We start from the raw sequence: 16670 nt of genomic DNA, 5'->3' as shown, positions 1-16670 counted from the left end.
CAATATCGGACCTGAACGAATGAAGAAGCTTGAAAACAGGCGTGTAGTACATACGTAACATCGACGAGATCACGGAGTTTTGACTTTAGGTTGACTGTACGTAGGTAAATAAATCGCGGGAAAGAAGAGGCTCAATTTACATCAACAGAGAATAACATTGTTAATTACCCAAGACTCATTTGTGCTACATCACACAGATTTCGGACTAAGATTACCGAGAACAATTTGTGTTTGTTTGAAACGAGTCCGGGGTCTCGAGTTCATGATAATGAATAAAATTAATTCTTTGCCAGAAATCACGTACGATTATCAGTTTGACAAAACGTAGTTCCAAATTTACAATTTAACGAAGATGCTGTTTCAGCGTCCTGATTACTTCTGACTGTTCAGAAAGGCGATAACGTCTCGTCGATCCTCGGCCTTTTTAATTCCGGGAAATACCATTTTGGTACCAGGTATGAATTTCTTTGGCGCTTTTAGATACTCGTCCATATTGTTGTCGTTCCAAGTAACCATTTTCGACTTCATCGCTTCGCTGTATGCGAAGCCAGCTGCACCTATGTATTGGCACTCGTTAAAAAACGGCTAAAGCAGGCACTAATCGGGCATAACGGTCACAGCCGGTTCTACCGACTTTAATATTCTCCCCTACATCAATCAAAACCTAAATCACGCTGACCGCATATTACCGGAACTTTTAAATCACGTTGAATATAAGGAAGCGAAATGACCTCGCCTGGTAAGACTCACTGCCACTTGACCGGCCTAAGATGCCGTTAAGGTTAGGTCCAATCTTGTGCTTTCCACCTTTATCCATCGTGTGACAAGTGGCGCAGAGTTTCGTGAATAATTTCTTTCCGTTGGCTGCGTCCCCCATGAATTGCTTGGGTGTAGAGTGCCCCGTTCCGCGACACTTGTAAATTGAGCCAAAGCTCCGTTCCAAGTTTCTCCCAAGACTATAGTCAAAGTCCAAGATCCACCAGTTTACAAGAATGTAAGTCACCTCCGGTCTGTCACATTTTGAAAATTCACCATCCTGAAGTGACATTCACGCGAAAAAAACGAAGGAGTCAAGACGTCAAGATTGGCGAAGTCGATCAAGAATTAGCTTTCGGTAGCGAGATCTTTATGGTTAATTTTTGCGAAAACCGGAAATGGGCATTGAGAGAGAAATTACAACTGCACCTCAATCAAGAAATAATACTAATTATTAATCATAAATACATAAAAATAACTTAACATAAGTAAAACAGTATTTGCGCCAAGTTCGCATGGACATGGTAGTTAAGCTAAAAGTAACAAGGGTCAATTCCCGGTCGCTATTCCAGCTTTTTGTTGTTTGAGAACATATTTGTGAGCCAAAAGTTCGATAGTCCAAGGTATGATGCAGAGTAACATTACCCCTATAAGCATGTACTGTGCAATAACATAGCTGCCGGTCCAATCTTTCACGAATCCTGTGTACAAAAAAGTTCGACACATTGTGTTACGTAGCTCGACATATGCCATTCGATGATGCTTCGGATGCGTGACACTCACCTGTCGCTGGGGAAATAAAAATCGTAAGACATCCATTGATGACTGAGAAGAGCCCGTAGGCTGCGGAGAATTTTTCGATGCAGAAATGTTCGGCGAGAACCAGTGGCTGAGGTACTAGAAACCAGGAACGCGCTAGTCCAGAGAATGACATCACGACGACGATGTCAATCAGAGAGGTGCAGTATAAAAACGCTGTGAACGGTGGACCGATGTGAAGGGTGAGCCGAAAATGTAAATGGTAATTGAAAGCTCACCTAATCGACCACAGAGCAGAGCATAGGTCGCCCCAAGGACTAAATTCCTGGCTTTCACCTTGAAGAACATGGCGAAGACGACGAGAGCAACTCTGGATACCAACTCAGCAATGGCGCCTGCAGTAAGGGCCAGAGCAGTCTCCTGCTTGTTGTATCCACCGTTGGCCATTATTATTGGAACAAATGCACCGAACGTCAGGTCACTCACAAAAATGAAGCTCATTCCCGTACATATATTAACAAAGGAATGGTCGTGCAGCAGCGACACTTCGAAGAAGTTTCCCAAGATTGACCTGAATAATGAAAGGTTGACAATTTACGAATCGTTCCGATTTTAGCTGAAGAATTACCAAATATCTTACAGTATCGTCTTTTTCTCCGTAGATTCGTTCTTCTTTGTCATATCGGAGATCGAATGACCCACATCACCAAACGCCCCGATACCCGGCATGCTGGACACACTTGTAGCCGTTATCATGGGAATTTGATTCGACAGCATGTCCAGAGTTGACCCCTTGCTTTTCCTAAAATGACATCCATTCTCAATATCATAATCGGAATCGACGTGATCCTCAGACCGACGAGGTGCCTGAAAAAATAAACGAGTTGTGCATGGCAGGATAAGCTCGTTACAAAAAAAGCTATGCTGACTGAAATTAGAGTATAAAACTTTCAAGTGCACCTTCAAGCGATCGATCAATAGCGGCTTCTCGTTCTCCAATTCGACTCTGAGGCTCGGAACGCTTTTATTTTTCTCCCAGCCTTGTTCATCGTCCAAATATTTTCTTTCAATTGGAATAATTTTTTTCCCCTCGATTAAAATGTCATTATTACCACTGGATTTAAAGTTCGTTACATGTCCAACATTTCCGCCGGGCTTATGCCTAATTATTTTTGGTTTTTTGAAGTGGTTCTCCACTGGACTTATCGTGAACATTCCAAGGATTGCGTGGAAGCTCAGCCCAGCAAGCAAAGTCAAACAGCCTGAGGCCGGAAAAAATATCATGAAGGATGGCCTGATGGCGTGCCGAAAATTAAGAAAAAACTATTTGGTGCAAGTTTAAGAGTAGTTTCTCACCCCGAAAACCATAAGTTCTTAGGAAATACTCGATTAGGGACGGATAGAATATTGCGCCAAAACCAACAACCACTTGTTGCGCAGTCATCACCTGGAATCCAAGTTTATTGTCAGCGAAAGAGGAGGTTTATTTTAAAAAATCTCGATCGACAAGAGAGGTTGATTATTATTGGTTACCAATGCCCTGCGCTTGACAAAGTATGCGTTCATACTGGTGTTGATGATGCTGAGAACCATGCCAACTCCCATCCCTTGGATAAAAAAGCAGGCCGCCAGATAGGGTACGTTCGGGATAAAAATCGTGGCAAAATTTGCAATTGAAAAAATCATGGCTCCGCACACAGCGACATGCCTAATGTTGTGCCTCTTGAGAAGCTCGTTGCAGAAAAGACCTTGAAGTAAACGACATTGATTTGCACATGGATCAATGTACAAATTTTATCGGGTGCATTTCTTTCTCTCAGACTCTGACCGTTTGTATAAAATGCATGCGTATTTATTTACGAGTATTATTTTTTCCAACTACGTCACTGTCCTGAGAACACGCAAGATATGAACGGAATTGGTCGCGTCAACTTTCAATCCTACTATGAAAATATCTGCTCCGCATGTTAGCCTCTGTTGATGAAGCAGTCTGAAGAGGATGAAGTGATTTGAAAATTTTTTAACATTATACAAAGCTGACGGTGAATCTTAGCAACGTAGTTTTCTGGGCTTCGCTCATAAATAATGTCCCGTGTAACGAGAATTTTTCTCACGTTCTCAAAATTACCCAATTTACGTAGTTATCATTCTTTCTTTCACAACTGACGTGTTTGACTTGAGCTTAAATGATGCGTGTCACGTTTAATTAACCTTGTGCGAGATAAAAAGAAACACTACTAATTGAATCGAAGAAGTGATCCATGTCTGAAATGAGTCTATTTTATTTACACGTATCTTTTGCGATTGCGATAATGTAGCGGTTAGATCGCTAATCGTTTTGCTTTTTCTTTCTACTTCACCTTTTTATTATTATTCGAGAAAACAAGAAATGTCCGTATTAATCATTGATCGACGATTTGAATAACTTACCGGCAAATGAAAAACTGAGCATGAACATGGCGTTCATCAAAGTTAGGGCTGATCCATCACTCCCGGTCGTTTCTAAAAAATCGCCGTATACTAATCCAAGCGATGATGTCGGGCAGAGACAAACTATCTGAGGAAACGGTTACACACGTACATGAGCCTCCGTAAAATACGAAAGCCTAAATCTCAAAGAAAATTATTTTCATTGCGGCATAAAAAATTAAAGGTCAATACATCGCTTTCAATTAAAAATGTTACAATCCTGGTTAATACTGCCCGTTATCCTCAGAAAAAGAGGTTATTACTAGTAGAAGAAAAAGAAAACGTTGCGGGTTTGAAGAGGAACGTTTTATAGACTAGATTTCGGAATTTAACGGTGCAATCATTGAGATGCAAAAAAAAATATATAGACACATATTGAGTGCCTACGTATGATATGGCAGTCCCTGCGGCAACCATCCATCCCCAGCCCCCATCGGGTGCCAATTCTTCCGCAGTCAGTTGCAAGACGCGCTGTGGAAGAGGCGAAGCGATTTCCTTTTTCGATTCATCCTGACGATGTCCGTCAACGTTTTGTGTCATCGTCATCGTGAAACTCACCAATTTTGGTAAATAAGCACCTTTTTATCTCGTTTCAATATTTATTTACGTACAACGTCCTTTTTATTTATTTTTTTACACGCATTGCTTTTGCGAAACAGTCTTCTTTTCTCTTATTATGGCAGTCCTCGTGACACCAGCATAATAATCCAGTTCAATTAACAGCAGGTAAATTTTTTAAGTCAAAGTTTAACGTGTCTCCTACGACGTCTATTGGAAAAGTGAGAATTAAACTTTTGTCGGACAACGCCGTCCAATTTCAACCGCACAGAGAACGGACTAGAGTCCAATAAAAGGAGCCGAACGTCTACCACTCTTACCCGGCTTGTTTATGGAAAAGACTTTATCTGTAGTCAGACTAACTGTACATATGGGTGTCTCATGAGTTCATCACCGCTCTTATCCGCCACACGTACGAACGTCGGGGGTTAGTTGCATTGAGATATCGTTCTATTGGAATGAAAAAAATTCAACAATCATCCTTGCTCCACCGACCCATTTACCTCATCTGGTTGAAATTTTCGTTCATAACGACAAAGATTTAGTTGAATACGTTGTTTTATATTCAACGTGACGAAACGTGGGCTTGTGATTAGTACTCTTTTCCTACAACAAATACTGGATATTAATCAAACAATTAAAAGCGCAACTCACGTTCGTCGCAATTCTGATAAACCTGTTCATTGAACCCCCTACTGCATGAAATCTTGTTCTTTTTCAGCCTTGGTCGTGTCATAATCACCTTATTTTTAGCAGTAATCGCAGGGCGAGTGAAAAATAAAATCGTTGCAATTTCTCGAGACTCTCAATGACCATTTGGAGTAAAACGTCGGTGACAATTTTCGGTCCAGATTATTTTTAATTACAGGCGATATCTACCCGTTTGACCCAAATAAAAATCAGCAGGGATAATTTGTTCGAAAGACACATGCATATTGTATCATAACGTTCCGTTTTTCAGATTCAAGTAATGTTAGTAATTTTTAAAATAGGCAACACGAATGTCCCTAGTCTGATTCATTCTCAATGTTTGTGCAGATGACCTTGTGCAATTAGTGGAAAATCTCCCACTCAAAGTGGAGTGCCTGTTTGCATTGAATCCAGCGTTTTCCACAGAGATCAGCCGAGCTGTCCGATTGCATCTAAATCGTGTAATAAACCTCACGTGGTAAATCACTGTGACTTGCGAGTTTTACCTACTCTCGCCCGTATTCCGGATAAAATAAATTTGTAAATACTTGCGTAGTCACGCGGCAAATAACAACGATTGTGTACACAAGTTCTCACAGCGTTATCTCCTCAATAGTCATGAGGTCTCAGCTTCTAGAAAAAAAATCGTGTATCCATGTTCACCAACATAACACGAACCTTATTTTCCCTCTTTTTAATCTCGGTGTCCATTTTTTTTTTTTCTATTGCGCAACATCCTTGAACCAGAAAATCTATGTAACAGAATCGATTATGAATTAAATTGTGCGTCGTGTTTGCACTGCAAGATTATGCGCTCCATATCGATAACTTCATCTGCAGCCAACCTAAATTCGTCCCTAACGATTCTTCACTTCGACGAATAGACGAGTATCAGAATAATAATTTCTTGCCGATAGTTTAAGTAAACCAAAATATCTAAACCTGCATGCTTGTGCAGGTTTTGTGTTTGGATGCTCTACTTTTGCGTATATCTTTGAAAATTCTGGTCATTTTGCAGCAATACGCCGATAAACGATAACGCCACCCGTACAATCTTATACTCTGATGTTATAACTACAGACAAGTTGCCCATTTGTTGTGACGTATAATTTACTGAAGAACGAAAAAACGATGCTGCATTCTCTTAAGACAATTTGAATAGGGAAAGAACGGTATTTGCTGTCTCGTAGTATGACGTTTTGGTCAGGCTGATTTTGGTTTAAAATATTTTAGATCATCCAGGGGTCACAGGCAAGCTCTCTGATTTCAGCCGTTACATCGAATACGGATGACATTCTTGGAAGCTACGCTTCACACCTGAAGCAAGGCCACTCGTTTATCATCGCAGCGCTTCGCGGAATACTATCTTTAATAATTTGTCGATGCATAATATTTTTCTTTTCTTTTCGCAGAATACCTATTTGGATCGACAGCAATGAACCGGGAACGCGTATCTAATCACTTGACCAAAATGGTGAAACTTCAAGGGTGCAAGAATGTCGCCCAGCTGGACCGATTGATTCAAAAACAAGGAGTCTGAATCTTTCGTCCCGACTGTTGACCGTGATCACATGGTGGGAAAACGTGAGTCACATATTTGTAATCATTATAGATACAGATTCAAATTATGCGTGGAGGGTTCACAGTTCAGAGATAATGTTGAACGTACTATAAAGAAGTAGAAATTATCGTAGCGTTCGATTACTTCTCTTATACTTTAGCGAAAATCAACGACGTTAATTACTGTTTCGAACAAATAGATATAGAAGTGTAACATTTTTTTTTTTTATTTCGGAATCGCAACTTTTACACTGAAACGTAATTTGTTTCGCAAAAGTAGCTTCAGTTATATACCGTTACATTGACGGAAACAAGTATTCATGTCCTTTCGGTTGGTTGCGTTGAAGATTTTCAACTTTATACTGTTTGAGAATTGATGGATAAACGGGACAGTTTTCTGTGCTTATGGAACTGAGCATTCAGAGGATGAAACATAGGTGGTGGTACGGCTGTTCTGTAAAATCTACCAACAATGAGATATGTTAAAGTTCGCTTAATTGTAAATGACACGCATGATCACATGAAGGTGGATTGGACATATCGCCAAACTGTCACGCAGTTGTGCGTAATCCGATTACCGTTTACGTTGATATAGATGATACGCAATCGCACCATCTCGTTTCGAACTGACAATCCATCGATCGAAGTAGTGATAAAATGGTCTCATTGTCAATTGATATTGCCTAATGCCGATATCGCCCGTGGAATTCGCCTGACGAATTCTTTGAGTCTCGGTTCACCTGATGGAACGTTGTATTTCGCATCGTCAGAAACGGGAAGCTCGTCCTGTTGAGACCGGAAAAGTTTAAGAGGATCTCATCATGAAGGGACAGACCAAGAAGCTCGTGCCACCGGATGGTGGGTGGGGATGGATGGCTTGTCTGGGAAACAGTCTGATAAACGTAATCAGAAAAAAATTTTCCGAACATTATAACATTACTTGTGAACAGTCTTCCAATGCCGAGATAAAACGGTTTTCTCGGCGTGATAATTAAATCTACGCAATACCCACCAGTTCTGAAATTTTATTTGCCACGTTTCTTATCCAAGCACGTTCGTTGACATCAATTTCAAGAATCATAAAGATGTCTCAACACTATTTCTCTTGCACAAAGTAATGGAAAAGATGAAATAACAGCAATAAACTTATATTGTAGGGTGAGTAATTACGTGCAAATATTTTTCAGATCTCGCTTCGTTCTTTGGACCCATCATTTGGCCTACTTTTTGGAGATATGCTGAAGGAACTGAACGTAACAACGGTTGGAGGCACCTTGATAATAGGGATCCTCGAATCAGTGGTGAATTTCTCAGGTAAATATATCTTCATATTATCTTCCATTGTATCCGATAAATTTGTAAAAATGAAAAGTAATCAGACCTGTTGACGTAGGTATGTTCGTGGGTCCGGCGATAAAGAAATTCGGCTGTCGTAAAATTGGAATAATCGGCGCCTGCTTAAGCTGCACAGGTTTAATCCTAACGTCGCAAGCAAACAGCATAGCTTACATAATCTGTACCTACAGCGTCCTCGGTGGTTAGTATGATAATTGATGAAACTAAAATAATTCACGAGAAAGTGAGTCTGTAACTATTACGTACAGTACTGTATGGTTATTGATGATTTCCCCCAGGAATTGGGATAGGATTTGCAATGTCAGCAGGTTTCGTTTCACTGCATAGCTACTTTATTCAGAAACGAACCCAAGCTGTTGGACTTTCAATGGCCGGTACTACTCTGGGAATGATGTGCATGCCGCAGGTAGGGCTCCCAGATAGAACACACGTGTAGGTAAAGTCTAAATGACCGTCTAAAATGCGTATAATATCCGTAAAATGCATTAATTGTGGATAATATACATATTATAGACGGTCGCATAGACTTGATCTATAAGACGTGGGTTTTATCTCGGAGCTGATTTATTATTTGCCCTCCACCGCCATGTTCCTCTTTGCCAAATGATGCACACGACGATGAATGGTGGATGAAATTGTGAATACGCTGGTTTTGTAGATCGTGCACTTACTTCTGATTCACTACAATTTTCGCGGTGCCGTTCTCATCATCGGTGGCTTGGCTTTGCACTCAGTCCTTGGTTCTTGCCTCCTTCAACCTGTATCCTGGCACTTGGTACCAGATCCCAACAACAAGGTAGGACAATGTCTAAAACCGTACGAGAATTAAAGCGCGCAAAACTGTCCAGTCTGATCACACTGATACTTTAAATTCTTTAATTTGGTGAGGAGATATTTGTAAACCAAAAGAAGAGAAATGGTGTTAAGACATGAAAAATGTTCTAGCTGAAGTCGGAAACTTTAAAGTCAAACGGGAGGGTGTCGGAAGGAGAGAAGCTATTGAAGAAAGATGACAACGGGAAGTCGAATGGACATCGGCGAAAAAGCACTTCCTCTGACATGTCTAGCGTGGATCTATCGACGAATAGCGTATCGAACGGGAACAATAGTGAGTTGCGGTGTAACGTGGTGAACCACGAGGTGCAAAGATGATTGAGTCGAACGGTTTTTAGATAAAAAATTACAAGATCACGAGGAAGACTCTGAGAAAAATGAACCGAGTGACGAGCAAACGGCATGGCAGTCGGCTAAGGCAAAAATTATCGCCTTTTTCGACTTGGATTTACTCACAAATATCACGTACCTTAACACCGTTATCGGCGTTGGCTTGTTCTCGTTGGCGGAATCGAACTTCAAAATGATAACACCGTTTTTCTTAGCAAGCATCGGTGAGCTCAAAACAAACGCTTCTAGTCTCCATTCTTGATTGAACGGGGTTTTCGCAACAGTAAAAGTGATATGAAACGTATTTTCAGGGATGGTGCCAGGTGAGATAGCCTTTTGCCTTTCTCTCACCGCCTTTGCGGATGTCGTGACCAGACTAACGATGCCAATGATATTCGGAAAGTTGAAACTCGCGAACAGGAAGGTCTTTTGGGTCAGTTCATTTCTGGTTGGCATCAGCCGTTCGAGTAAGTGTTAGGTGCTCGTAGTTTCATGACACCGAATAAACAGCGAGGTTACGTGTGGAAATTGATTTTCAGCGATGGCGCAACAAGTGGCGGGCAAAATTCTGATGGCCAATCTGATTTTCAATGGATTCTTACGAGGCATTACGTTGACGAATCTCAATCTTAGCGTTACCGAAAGTTGCCCACCCTCCAAAGTCCCCTCGGCCCTGGGAATGTTGATGGTTTTCAAGGGTCTGTTCGTTGCTGGCTTAGGGCCTGTATTAGGTACGTTGAACATATTCTCAACGATCTTTTGGAGCTAACAAAATGTGTCATTCAAATTTAAGCTGATTCACCGCCTATAATTTTCAGGGCACATCAGGGACTGGACTGGAAGCTATCAAATATGCATACACTCGATGACGGCATCGATTATGCTGTGTACAACATCATGGGGGATAGAATTTGCAGTGAAAGAGATTCGCAAGCGAATGGATAGCAGTTCCCAACGCGAGGTTGGTGCCAGGAGTAAAATGGTTTAAACTACCAGGGAATTGGCGCAATGATCATCACCGTAGTGAATTACTGTCTGCACTGCTGATCCGTAGACCTCATTGATCGATGATCGCAAGTGAAAATAAGATTGAAGAAAAAGAGGACAGTAATGCTGTTCTCATTTTCTTTTCCTTTTTTATTTTTTGCCAAAACTGTCGAACAATTCGTTCGTCAGGTTTAATTTATACGGAGGCAAGATTAAGAGAGTGATCGATAATTATTTCAATGCATGAGCAGCGTTGTCTAGATACATGCGTAGCTCGTGTCTGTGATAAAAGCGCATATCAACTGTGAAACATTTGCGTGGATAAGCATCTGAAGCGATTAATGGCGATTCAGTTATCTTTATCCACTGGGATCAACTTCGCTGGTTCTTAAATAATTTATTCTGTGACCGCTATATCCGTCTAAATCCACAATATGTAAGCGAGAGTACAAAATAAGTTGGTAGATATTCATGTACAAAACACCGCGATATAAAATGCTTAGCGATGGAACTTTAGATATTCAAGCTGTAAAATAAATACGTTATTTATTCTATTTCATTCTATACTTCATGTCGGTCCATTGGGTCTCGTTGGCTGCTTCGCCCGAGGTGAAATTATCAAGATAACAGAGTCTATCGCTCTATCAAATTTCGCCATGAATCAAATTGTTATTCAGGTTTTGACGGGTAATTTGAACCAAAATTCGAAACCAACTTGCTTGCCGACCTGCAACAAGTTTTACAACACGTGGTGCGATCTGTAGTCGGTTTTCAACTCCAACTCTTACGGATCCAGTTTGTAGCATGCGGGAATGACCGGTTATCTTTCTCCGTCGTTCAAGCGTGCTCTCTTCTTGCCTCTCTATTTCTCTCTTACCGTTAGCACGCGGGGCAAGAGTGAAGCTGGCCATTCGCCCCGCATTGTGTTCTGCTGCGACGGACTTGATTCGTAGTCGGCCCTGTCGCCCTGCATACGACTTCGAACCGTTGTGACGCTGCGACATTACGTTCGTATTGTTTGTAATCGACTAATGTAAGTGTGAATAGTGTTTTTCCGCTCTCGGTGTTTGATGTGTGACGAACGCTTCATCAGAATGCTGATTATTGAAGTCGTGAACGAGGGTCTTTTGAGAAAAGACGTAAATATCGAGCAGACATTAAACCAAACACACCGATTTCCCGCATCTACATAAGTCTGTAGATTAATTCTTGTGCAACATCGACTTGGAAAAATGGGGGGAGATTTTACGAGAAAGGTGAGACTTGGCTCCAAATTTTAATTGACGATCCGACTTTTAAGTTATTTGAAATCGTGAAAATTGTGGATTATCAAACGATTTGAACCCATACGGCAAATCGTCCTCGAGATATACCCGGAATTTTATATCCAAAGAAATTCAATGAGTTGTCTGTGCGAGAAAGATAAGAACCGATAAAGAAAGTTACCGATGGATCATCGTTGGAACAAGGTCCGTATGCTCCTCGTTTTCTTTCTTTGTCAACAGGTAAATTGAAAAGCCAATAATCGTGTTTGCGTACGTTCAGACCCAAAACGACACTGTTCTGCTCTTTGAACACATGAACCACAATGCAGAACGAGTTGGTAATTTTCAGAGTAGATAGTAGAACCCAATGTTTAAATCATCGCAATCGTACCGTCAGATTAAACGAAGAAAATCGGAGGCAATTACAGCGGCTGATAATTGCCTCTTTCTCTCCGTCTAACGAAGTCGGTCTTCGTGTGTATCTATCCTACTTTTCCAATTATCTTATCAACTGGGTCTAACAGCTATTATCTATATCTACTGTTATATCTGCGCTATAAGTGATGCGCAAAGAGGCGACATTTCGTGTCGGCACATCACGAGATAACATGACTAAATTGCAATTGTGAGTTTTCACTCCAAGAGGTCAGGCCCTTACGACTGCTTGAAAAGCGAGACTCAGTCACGGGGGACGCTGATGATCTTTACGAAATCCTCTCCTATTATCTCAAGCGTCATAAAGTGCAGGATTTTGAGAGGTGACATTTTCACGGCTTACTTTATCAAAGCTGGTGGTAAATCACGAGTTACGTCTAGCTGTAACCGGTGACACGACTTAACGTAATCTGGCCAAATCGAACACTCCTACCGATATATCGGGTTCCGACAATTCACTACTATCATTGTTTTTCTTCTTTCAGAAATCCGTAAACAAATTTTGATCCCGAAGATGTCCAGTGCCCCTGACGGAGGCTGGGGATGGGTCGTCGTGGCCGCCGTCACCATCAGTAACGTAAGATGACGTGAAATTCGTTCTTTTCTGACCAATAAACTAAAAGAACTGTAGTAATAATCGTAAGCTCTACAGTTTAGAGATGAAAGATTGATAATTTCTTATTCTTTGTCTTCGTAATAATTTGTAACATGTTCCAGCTGGCGCTCTTACCGCTTCAGCAAAGCTTCGGTCTCGTGTTCAAGAGCCGGTTTACAGAGCTAGGAATGACGGCAACGGAGATGTCATTCATTTTCTCTCTCACCGCGGCGATTATGGGCAGTCTTGGGCTGATAAACGGACCTCTAATGAAGAAATTCTCGTTCCGAACCGTCGCCCACTTGGGAACAACTGTCATCTTCTTCGGAATCTGTCTTACCGCCTTTGCCGATTCTTTGGGGACTATAGTCGCCGCCTACTGTATTTTCATAGGTATGATATTAACGGTGCGATAGCCACACCTTGAATTTTCGTGAAGTCGAGTCGAACGGTTGTCTCGTGATAACGTCGCTGAGTTTCGTTAAAGTTTGCTTTCGACACGTCGTTTAAACACCATAAAATTCAAAGTGCGAAAACAGCATTCAAAAGGTATACAAGATTCGGAGATCGTTGACTATTAAGAAAAAAGTCTTGTATTTAACAAAGTAACTACAAACTTTTGTTGCGTGCTGCCGTAATTGATAAGAAGTAAATCTGTAGACGACTGCTTATCTAATCTCCTCACTAAAAGTCACTTCGTAATTGAATCGTGCTATCGAAATTGAAGCAAAACGATTCAATGTTCTTGCCGAATGTTCATGTCAAACTGTCTTCTATTCCTGTTATTATTGCGGAGATGGATGAAAAAAGACATAATTAAGTGTCGAACACGGTTTTCATGACTTTGCGCCTACTTCACCCGAGCGTTTTAGGACAATCTTCAAGTCAAGCAATATGTATTAATTACTACCGGGTCGTGAAAACAAGAGAGCAGGGGAAGTTGTTGCTTTTTCCATACGACATCCGGCGTTTCATACCTTAATGTTTCAATGACATAATAACGTCCCGAAGAGAATTTTTCGTCAACCTCTGATACGAAGGGGCGATAGTAAAGTATTCATATTATCGATTCGACCACTGAGTTGTATTAATCACACACTTTGCTTTTCCTGCAGCCATCGGACAAAGCATGATGTACTCCGCAATCAGCTTGGCTCTGAACACATACTTCTGTAAGAAACGGAGCGTCGCAATGGGCCTGACGATTACACTTTCTGGCTTGGGTCCAATAGTGATGCCCCAGCTGATAGTCAGGCTTCTGAATAACTACGGAACGACGGGAACGATACTGATTCTGGCGGCAATTGCGCTGCACTCTTTTATCGGGGCGAGTTTACTGCGTCCTCTGGATACAAACGGCAAGGTAACACTGCGCTAGGGAGCTGTGAAATACTAGGAGTACAGAATGTGTTATTTTTCAATTCCCAGAGATTTCGGACGTGGAACAAGTCCCAGTGGCTTCTGGAGACCCGGAAGCCCGGAGTCGCGACATTGAAACCAAAAACAAAATCGAGACGGCCGATGATTCCAGCAAAAGTTCCGCCCCCGCTGCTCTGGAGGAAGTCAAGCTGATCGTCAACCTTCGCGGGGATGAAAGCAAGGATAAAAAATGCGATACCATCGTAGTCGAGGATAACTTATTGCCCTTTTCCGCGCTGGAAGAATCGAAAATGAAAAGCGAGAGCATACTGTCGAAAATTTCAGCCAGCCTCGACCTCGATCTTCTCCGTAACAACCACTTCGTGGTCATCGTCCTGGGTGATTAATTACTCTTTATTGACGCATTGATCTTCCATCTGGCTTACCGATCGTCAATCCTCTTCATCTGTCTGTTTCCACTTGTTTCAGGAATGGGGATAACACTCGTATCCGAGTACAATTTCAACTCGATGATACCCTTGATACTCTCAGAACTGGCGAACCTCACACCCTCCGAAGTCGCGACGGTAATGTCTGTCCAGGCCTCGGCGGATATAAGCGGAAGGCTCTGCGTTCCCCTGATCACGCAGAAGTTCGGCTGGTCTTCTATGAACCTCTACGCCGTTTCCCTCTTGGGCTCCATCCTAGGACGATCGGGTGAGAATTGAAACAATGCACGTCGTTATTTCGAGGTCCATGTTATGCCTCTTTTCAATGATTAGCAACTTGTGTTCTGTTCCTTCTTGGAACAGGAATAATATTTTCATTTGAGCAAACGATAAGGATGATTAGAAATAATAACGTCAGAAAAGGAATACTTGTATTGGAACGTGATTTAACACGCTCAAAACCAGTTAAAAAAATATCCCCCAGTTCTCGCATCGTGGAGCAGCTCGTACATGGTAATAATTGCGGCCTCTCTGCTCATTGGCATCGCCAAAGGTACCAAAGCCGTATTCCAAGCCCTGGTTGTTCCAGACAATGTTCCCCTGGCAAAGTTACCAGCCGCTTCCGGTCTCCTGATGATTTGCAATGGTGTCCTCTCGATAACCCTGGGTCCATTGATAGGTAAGATTGTTATCCATGGTCGATAATATCCGGATGAGAGTCAAAAAGTAAAGTGGCTGCAAGTAAAAGTCTCAAAATACCGAATTTTCAAAGATGCGAAAACCTGTTTCGTGGAGTTTCAAACGTGGGAAGTTGTGGTATAAAAAATTTAAAACGTTGGAAGGTAAAATATGAAATCCAAAATATAGAATCTTTGGAACAAATAAGATGGGTGGAGTACAAAAATGCGAAAGATAAAAAATTCGACGAGACGAAATACCGAAAGTCAAACTACCGACAATTAATAACGTGGAAAGACCGTCAATACGACAAGACGTATACATGAATTTATGTCGTCATTTTTTTTTTAAGAATGGCCAGGAATCGAAGGATAAGATATTGAATCGTGAAAGTACCGAAAAGTCAGATAGTTGCCTTTTCAAATGTCAGATTCGCGCCCTTTTGGTCTTTCGGGATTTTGACCACCACCCTTTACCTATGTGTATTAATTCTATGAATCCATTTCTAGCTCTGCGAAAATTTGGTATTGTGACTCCTGTATGACCTCGCCATTCTACTCTTAAGCTCCGGCTATCTTAATGCTAGAAATATGCCTAAAGTAAATTTTAACGATAGGCAAAAATGATTGGATAATCGTGAATTTCGTAGGCTTGGTTCATGACAAGACTCACAGCTATGTGACGTCTCTTCATTTCACGTCAGCCTTGAGTCTCTCCTGCATCCTTCTATGGATCGGCGAACGCGTATACAATTCGAGCAGGAAAACTTCAAAAGAACCGAGCCAAGATGGGAAAAACTGTGAAGAAAATTAGTCATCTTGCTCGTAGCATACAGCTGTTTTGCATGCATGCACAAGGACTCTTATAGAATTGTACAATTGAATTGGAAATAATGAATTGCAACGACGAAAGTATTTCTCAATCAGCGTACGGTCACTTGCGCGTAACGACTGAAGGATGTACAGGAGTGTAGGTCGAAGTCGTGACAGGTCAATGAAAATTATGCAAATTGTTCTCACATTCATTTTTGTGATTTTACATTAATTCTCATGGGAAACTGTCAGGCTCAATGTTGAATCACGAAAAATTAAAAGTAATATAAATCCGATATGGTTCAGACAATTGATTTTCAAATTTTACACAGATGTTTAAAACGAAAGTGAGGACAATTTGTATAATCTTCATTAATCTAGCACGGTTTTGACCTGTACATCTTCAAAATCGAATGCAGAACAAACCGGGGCGAGGCAAACTTGACTCTAATCGTAAGTAGCAAGTCGAGTGGCTAAAATTCAGCAGCTGTTCGGAACGTCGAGCAAAAATGATGGAGAATTTATTATGAAAATTCGGAAGCTTTATATCAATTATTGAAATCAAAGCAATTAATAAATAATCCATGCCTCTACAGATCTGGGTAAGTTTAATCTGTAACATGCACATATGCATGCATGTATTGTACATAACCACGTTCCAATATCGATGTCGAGTTCAAAGTCATATTGGACCATAACGTTTAATTTGTAAACCCGAAGCGCGTGATCCGCGCACTTTCGTTCAATAAATTAACTAGTCGTTTTTACATGTGGCAAT

At 41.3% G+C, this 16670-nt stretch overlaps 4 protein-coding genes across 9 annotated transcripts; 2 read left to right on the top strand and 2 right to left on the bottom strand.

Moving 5' to 3' along the window:
• Positions 1–346: 346 nt before the first annotated feature.
• On the bottom strand, positions 347–1040 carry LOC107222407 (cytochrome c-1-like). Its single transcript, XM_015661767.2, has 2 exons — positions 751–1040; positions 347–557 (listed from the first exon to the last, which is right to left on the bottom strand). The coding sequence occupies exons 1-2, from the start codon at positions 875–877 to the stop codon at positions 373–375; spliced, it is 312 nt and encodes a 103-aa protein (XP_015517253.1). The 5' UTR covers positions 878–1040; the 3' UTR covers positions 347–372.
• A 146-nt stretch (positions 1041–1186) lies between these two features.
• LOC107222406 (monocarboxylate transporter 9) lies at positions 1187–4886 on the bottom strand. The gene is made up of 9 exons (XM_015661766.2): positions 4372–4886; positions 3946–4072; positions 3049–3263; positions 2872–2962; positions 2476–2777; positions 2156–2382; positions 1794–2086; positions 1540–1731; positions 1187–1457 (listed from the first exon to the last, which is right to left on the bottom strand). Exons 1-9 carry the CDS (start codon positions 4528–4530, stop codon positions 1306–1308), a joined length of 1758 nt encoding a protein of 585 aa, XP_015517252.1. The 5' UTR covers positions 4531–4886; the 3' UTR covers positions 1187–1305.
• On the top strand, positions 4447–11101 carry LOC107222405 (monocarboxylate transporter 2). Of its 4 annotated transcripts, XM_046744218.1 has the most exons (11): positions 4447–4550; positions 6645–6816; positions 7980–8106; positions 8186–8329; positions 8427–8554; positions 8807–8944; positions 9094–9256; positions 9321–9536; positions 9624–9779; positions 9852–10043; positions 10131–11098. In XM_046744218.1, exons 3-11 carry the CDS (start codon positions 8028–8030, stop codon positions 10298–10300), a joined length of 1386 nt encoding a protein of 461 aa, XP_046600174.1. In that variant the 5' UTR covers positions 4447–4550; positions 6645–6816; positions 7980–8027; the 3' UTR covers positions 10301–11098. The 4 variants fall into 4 exon arrangements, with proteins under 4 accessions (XP_046600174.1, XP_046600175.1, XP_046600173.1 ...); XM_046744219.1 differs by lacking the exon at positions 4447–4550 and having other exon boundaries at positions 6692–6816; positions 10131–11101; XM_046744217.1 differs by lacking the exons at positions 4447–4550; positions 6645–6816 and adding an exon at positions 7505–7694 and having other exon boundaries at positions 10131–11099.
• LOC107222433 (monocarboxylate transporter 9) lies at positions 10174–16659 on the top strand. Of its 3 annotated transcripts, none has more exons than XM_046744216.1 (8): positions 10174–10273; positions 12485–12576; positions 12717–12987; positions 13710–13957; positions 14025–14352; positions 14443–14670; positions 14887–15081; positions 15730–16659. In XM_046744216.1, exons 2-8 carry the CDS (start codon positions 12514–12516, stop codon positions 15891–15893), a joined length of 1497 nt encoding a protein of 498 aa, XP_046600172.1. In that variant the 5' UTR covers positions 10174–10273; positions 12485–12513; the 3' UTR covers positions 15894–16659. The 3 variants fall into 3 exon arrangements, with proteins under 3 accessions (XP_046600172.1, XP_046600171.1, XP_015517290.2); XM_046744215.1 differs by lacking the exon at positions 10174–10273 and adding an exon at positions 11196–11555; XM_015661804.2 differs by lacking the exon at positions 10174–10273 and adding an exon at positions 12176–12322.
• The last annotated feature ends 11 nt before the right edge of the window (positions 16660–16670 follow it).

Source organism: Neodiprion lecontei, chromosome 6 (genome assembly GCF_021901455.1).
Source record: "Neodiprion lecontei isolate iyNeoLeco1 chromosome 6, iyNeoLeco1.1, whole genome shotgun sequence".
In the NCBI taxonomy this organism is placed as follows: domain Eukaryota; kingdom Metazoa; phylum Arthropoda; class Insecta; order Hymenoptera; family Diprionidae; genus Neodiprion; species Neodiprion lecontei.
The sequence above is the reverse complement of the archived record's forward strand: the minus strand, read 5'-3'. Positions and strand labels throughout refer to the sequence as shown.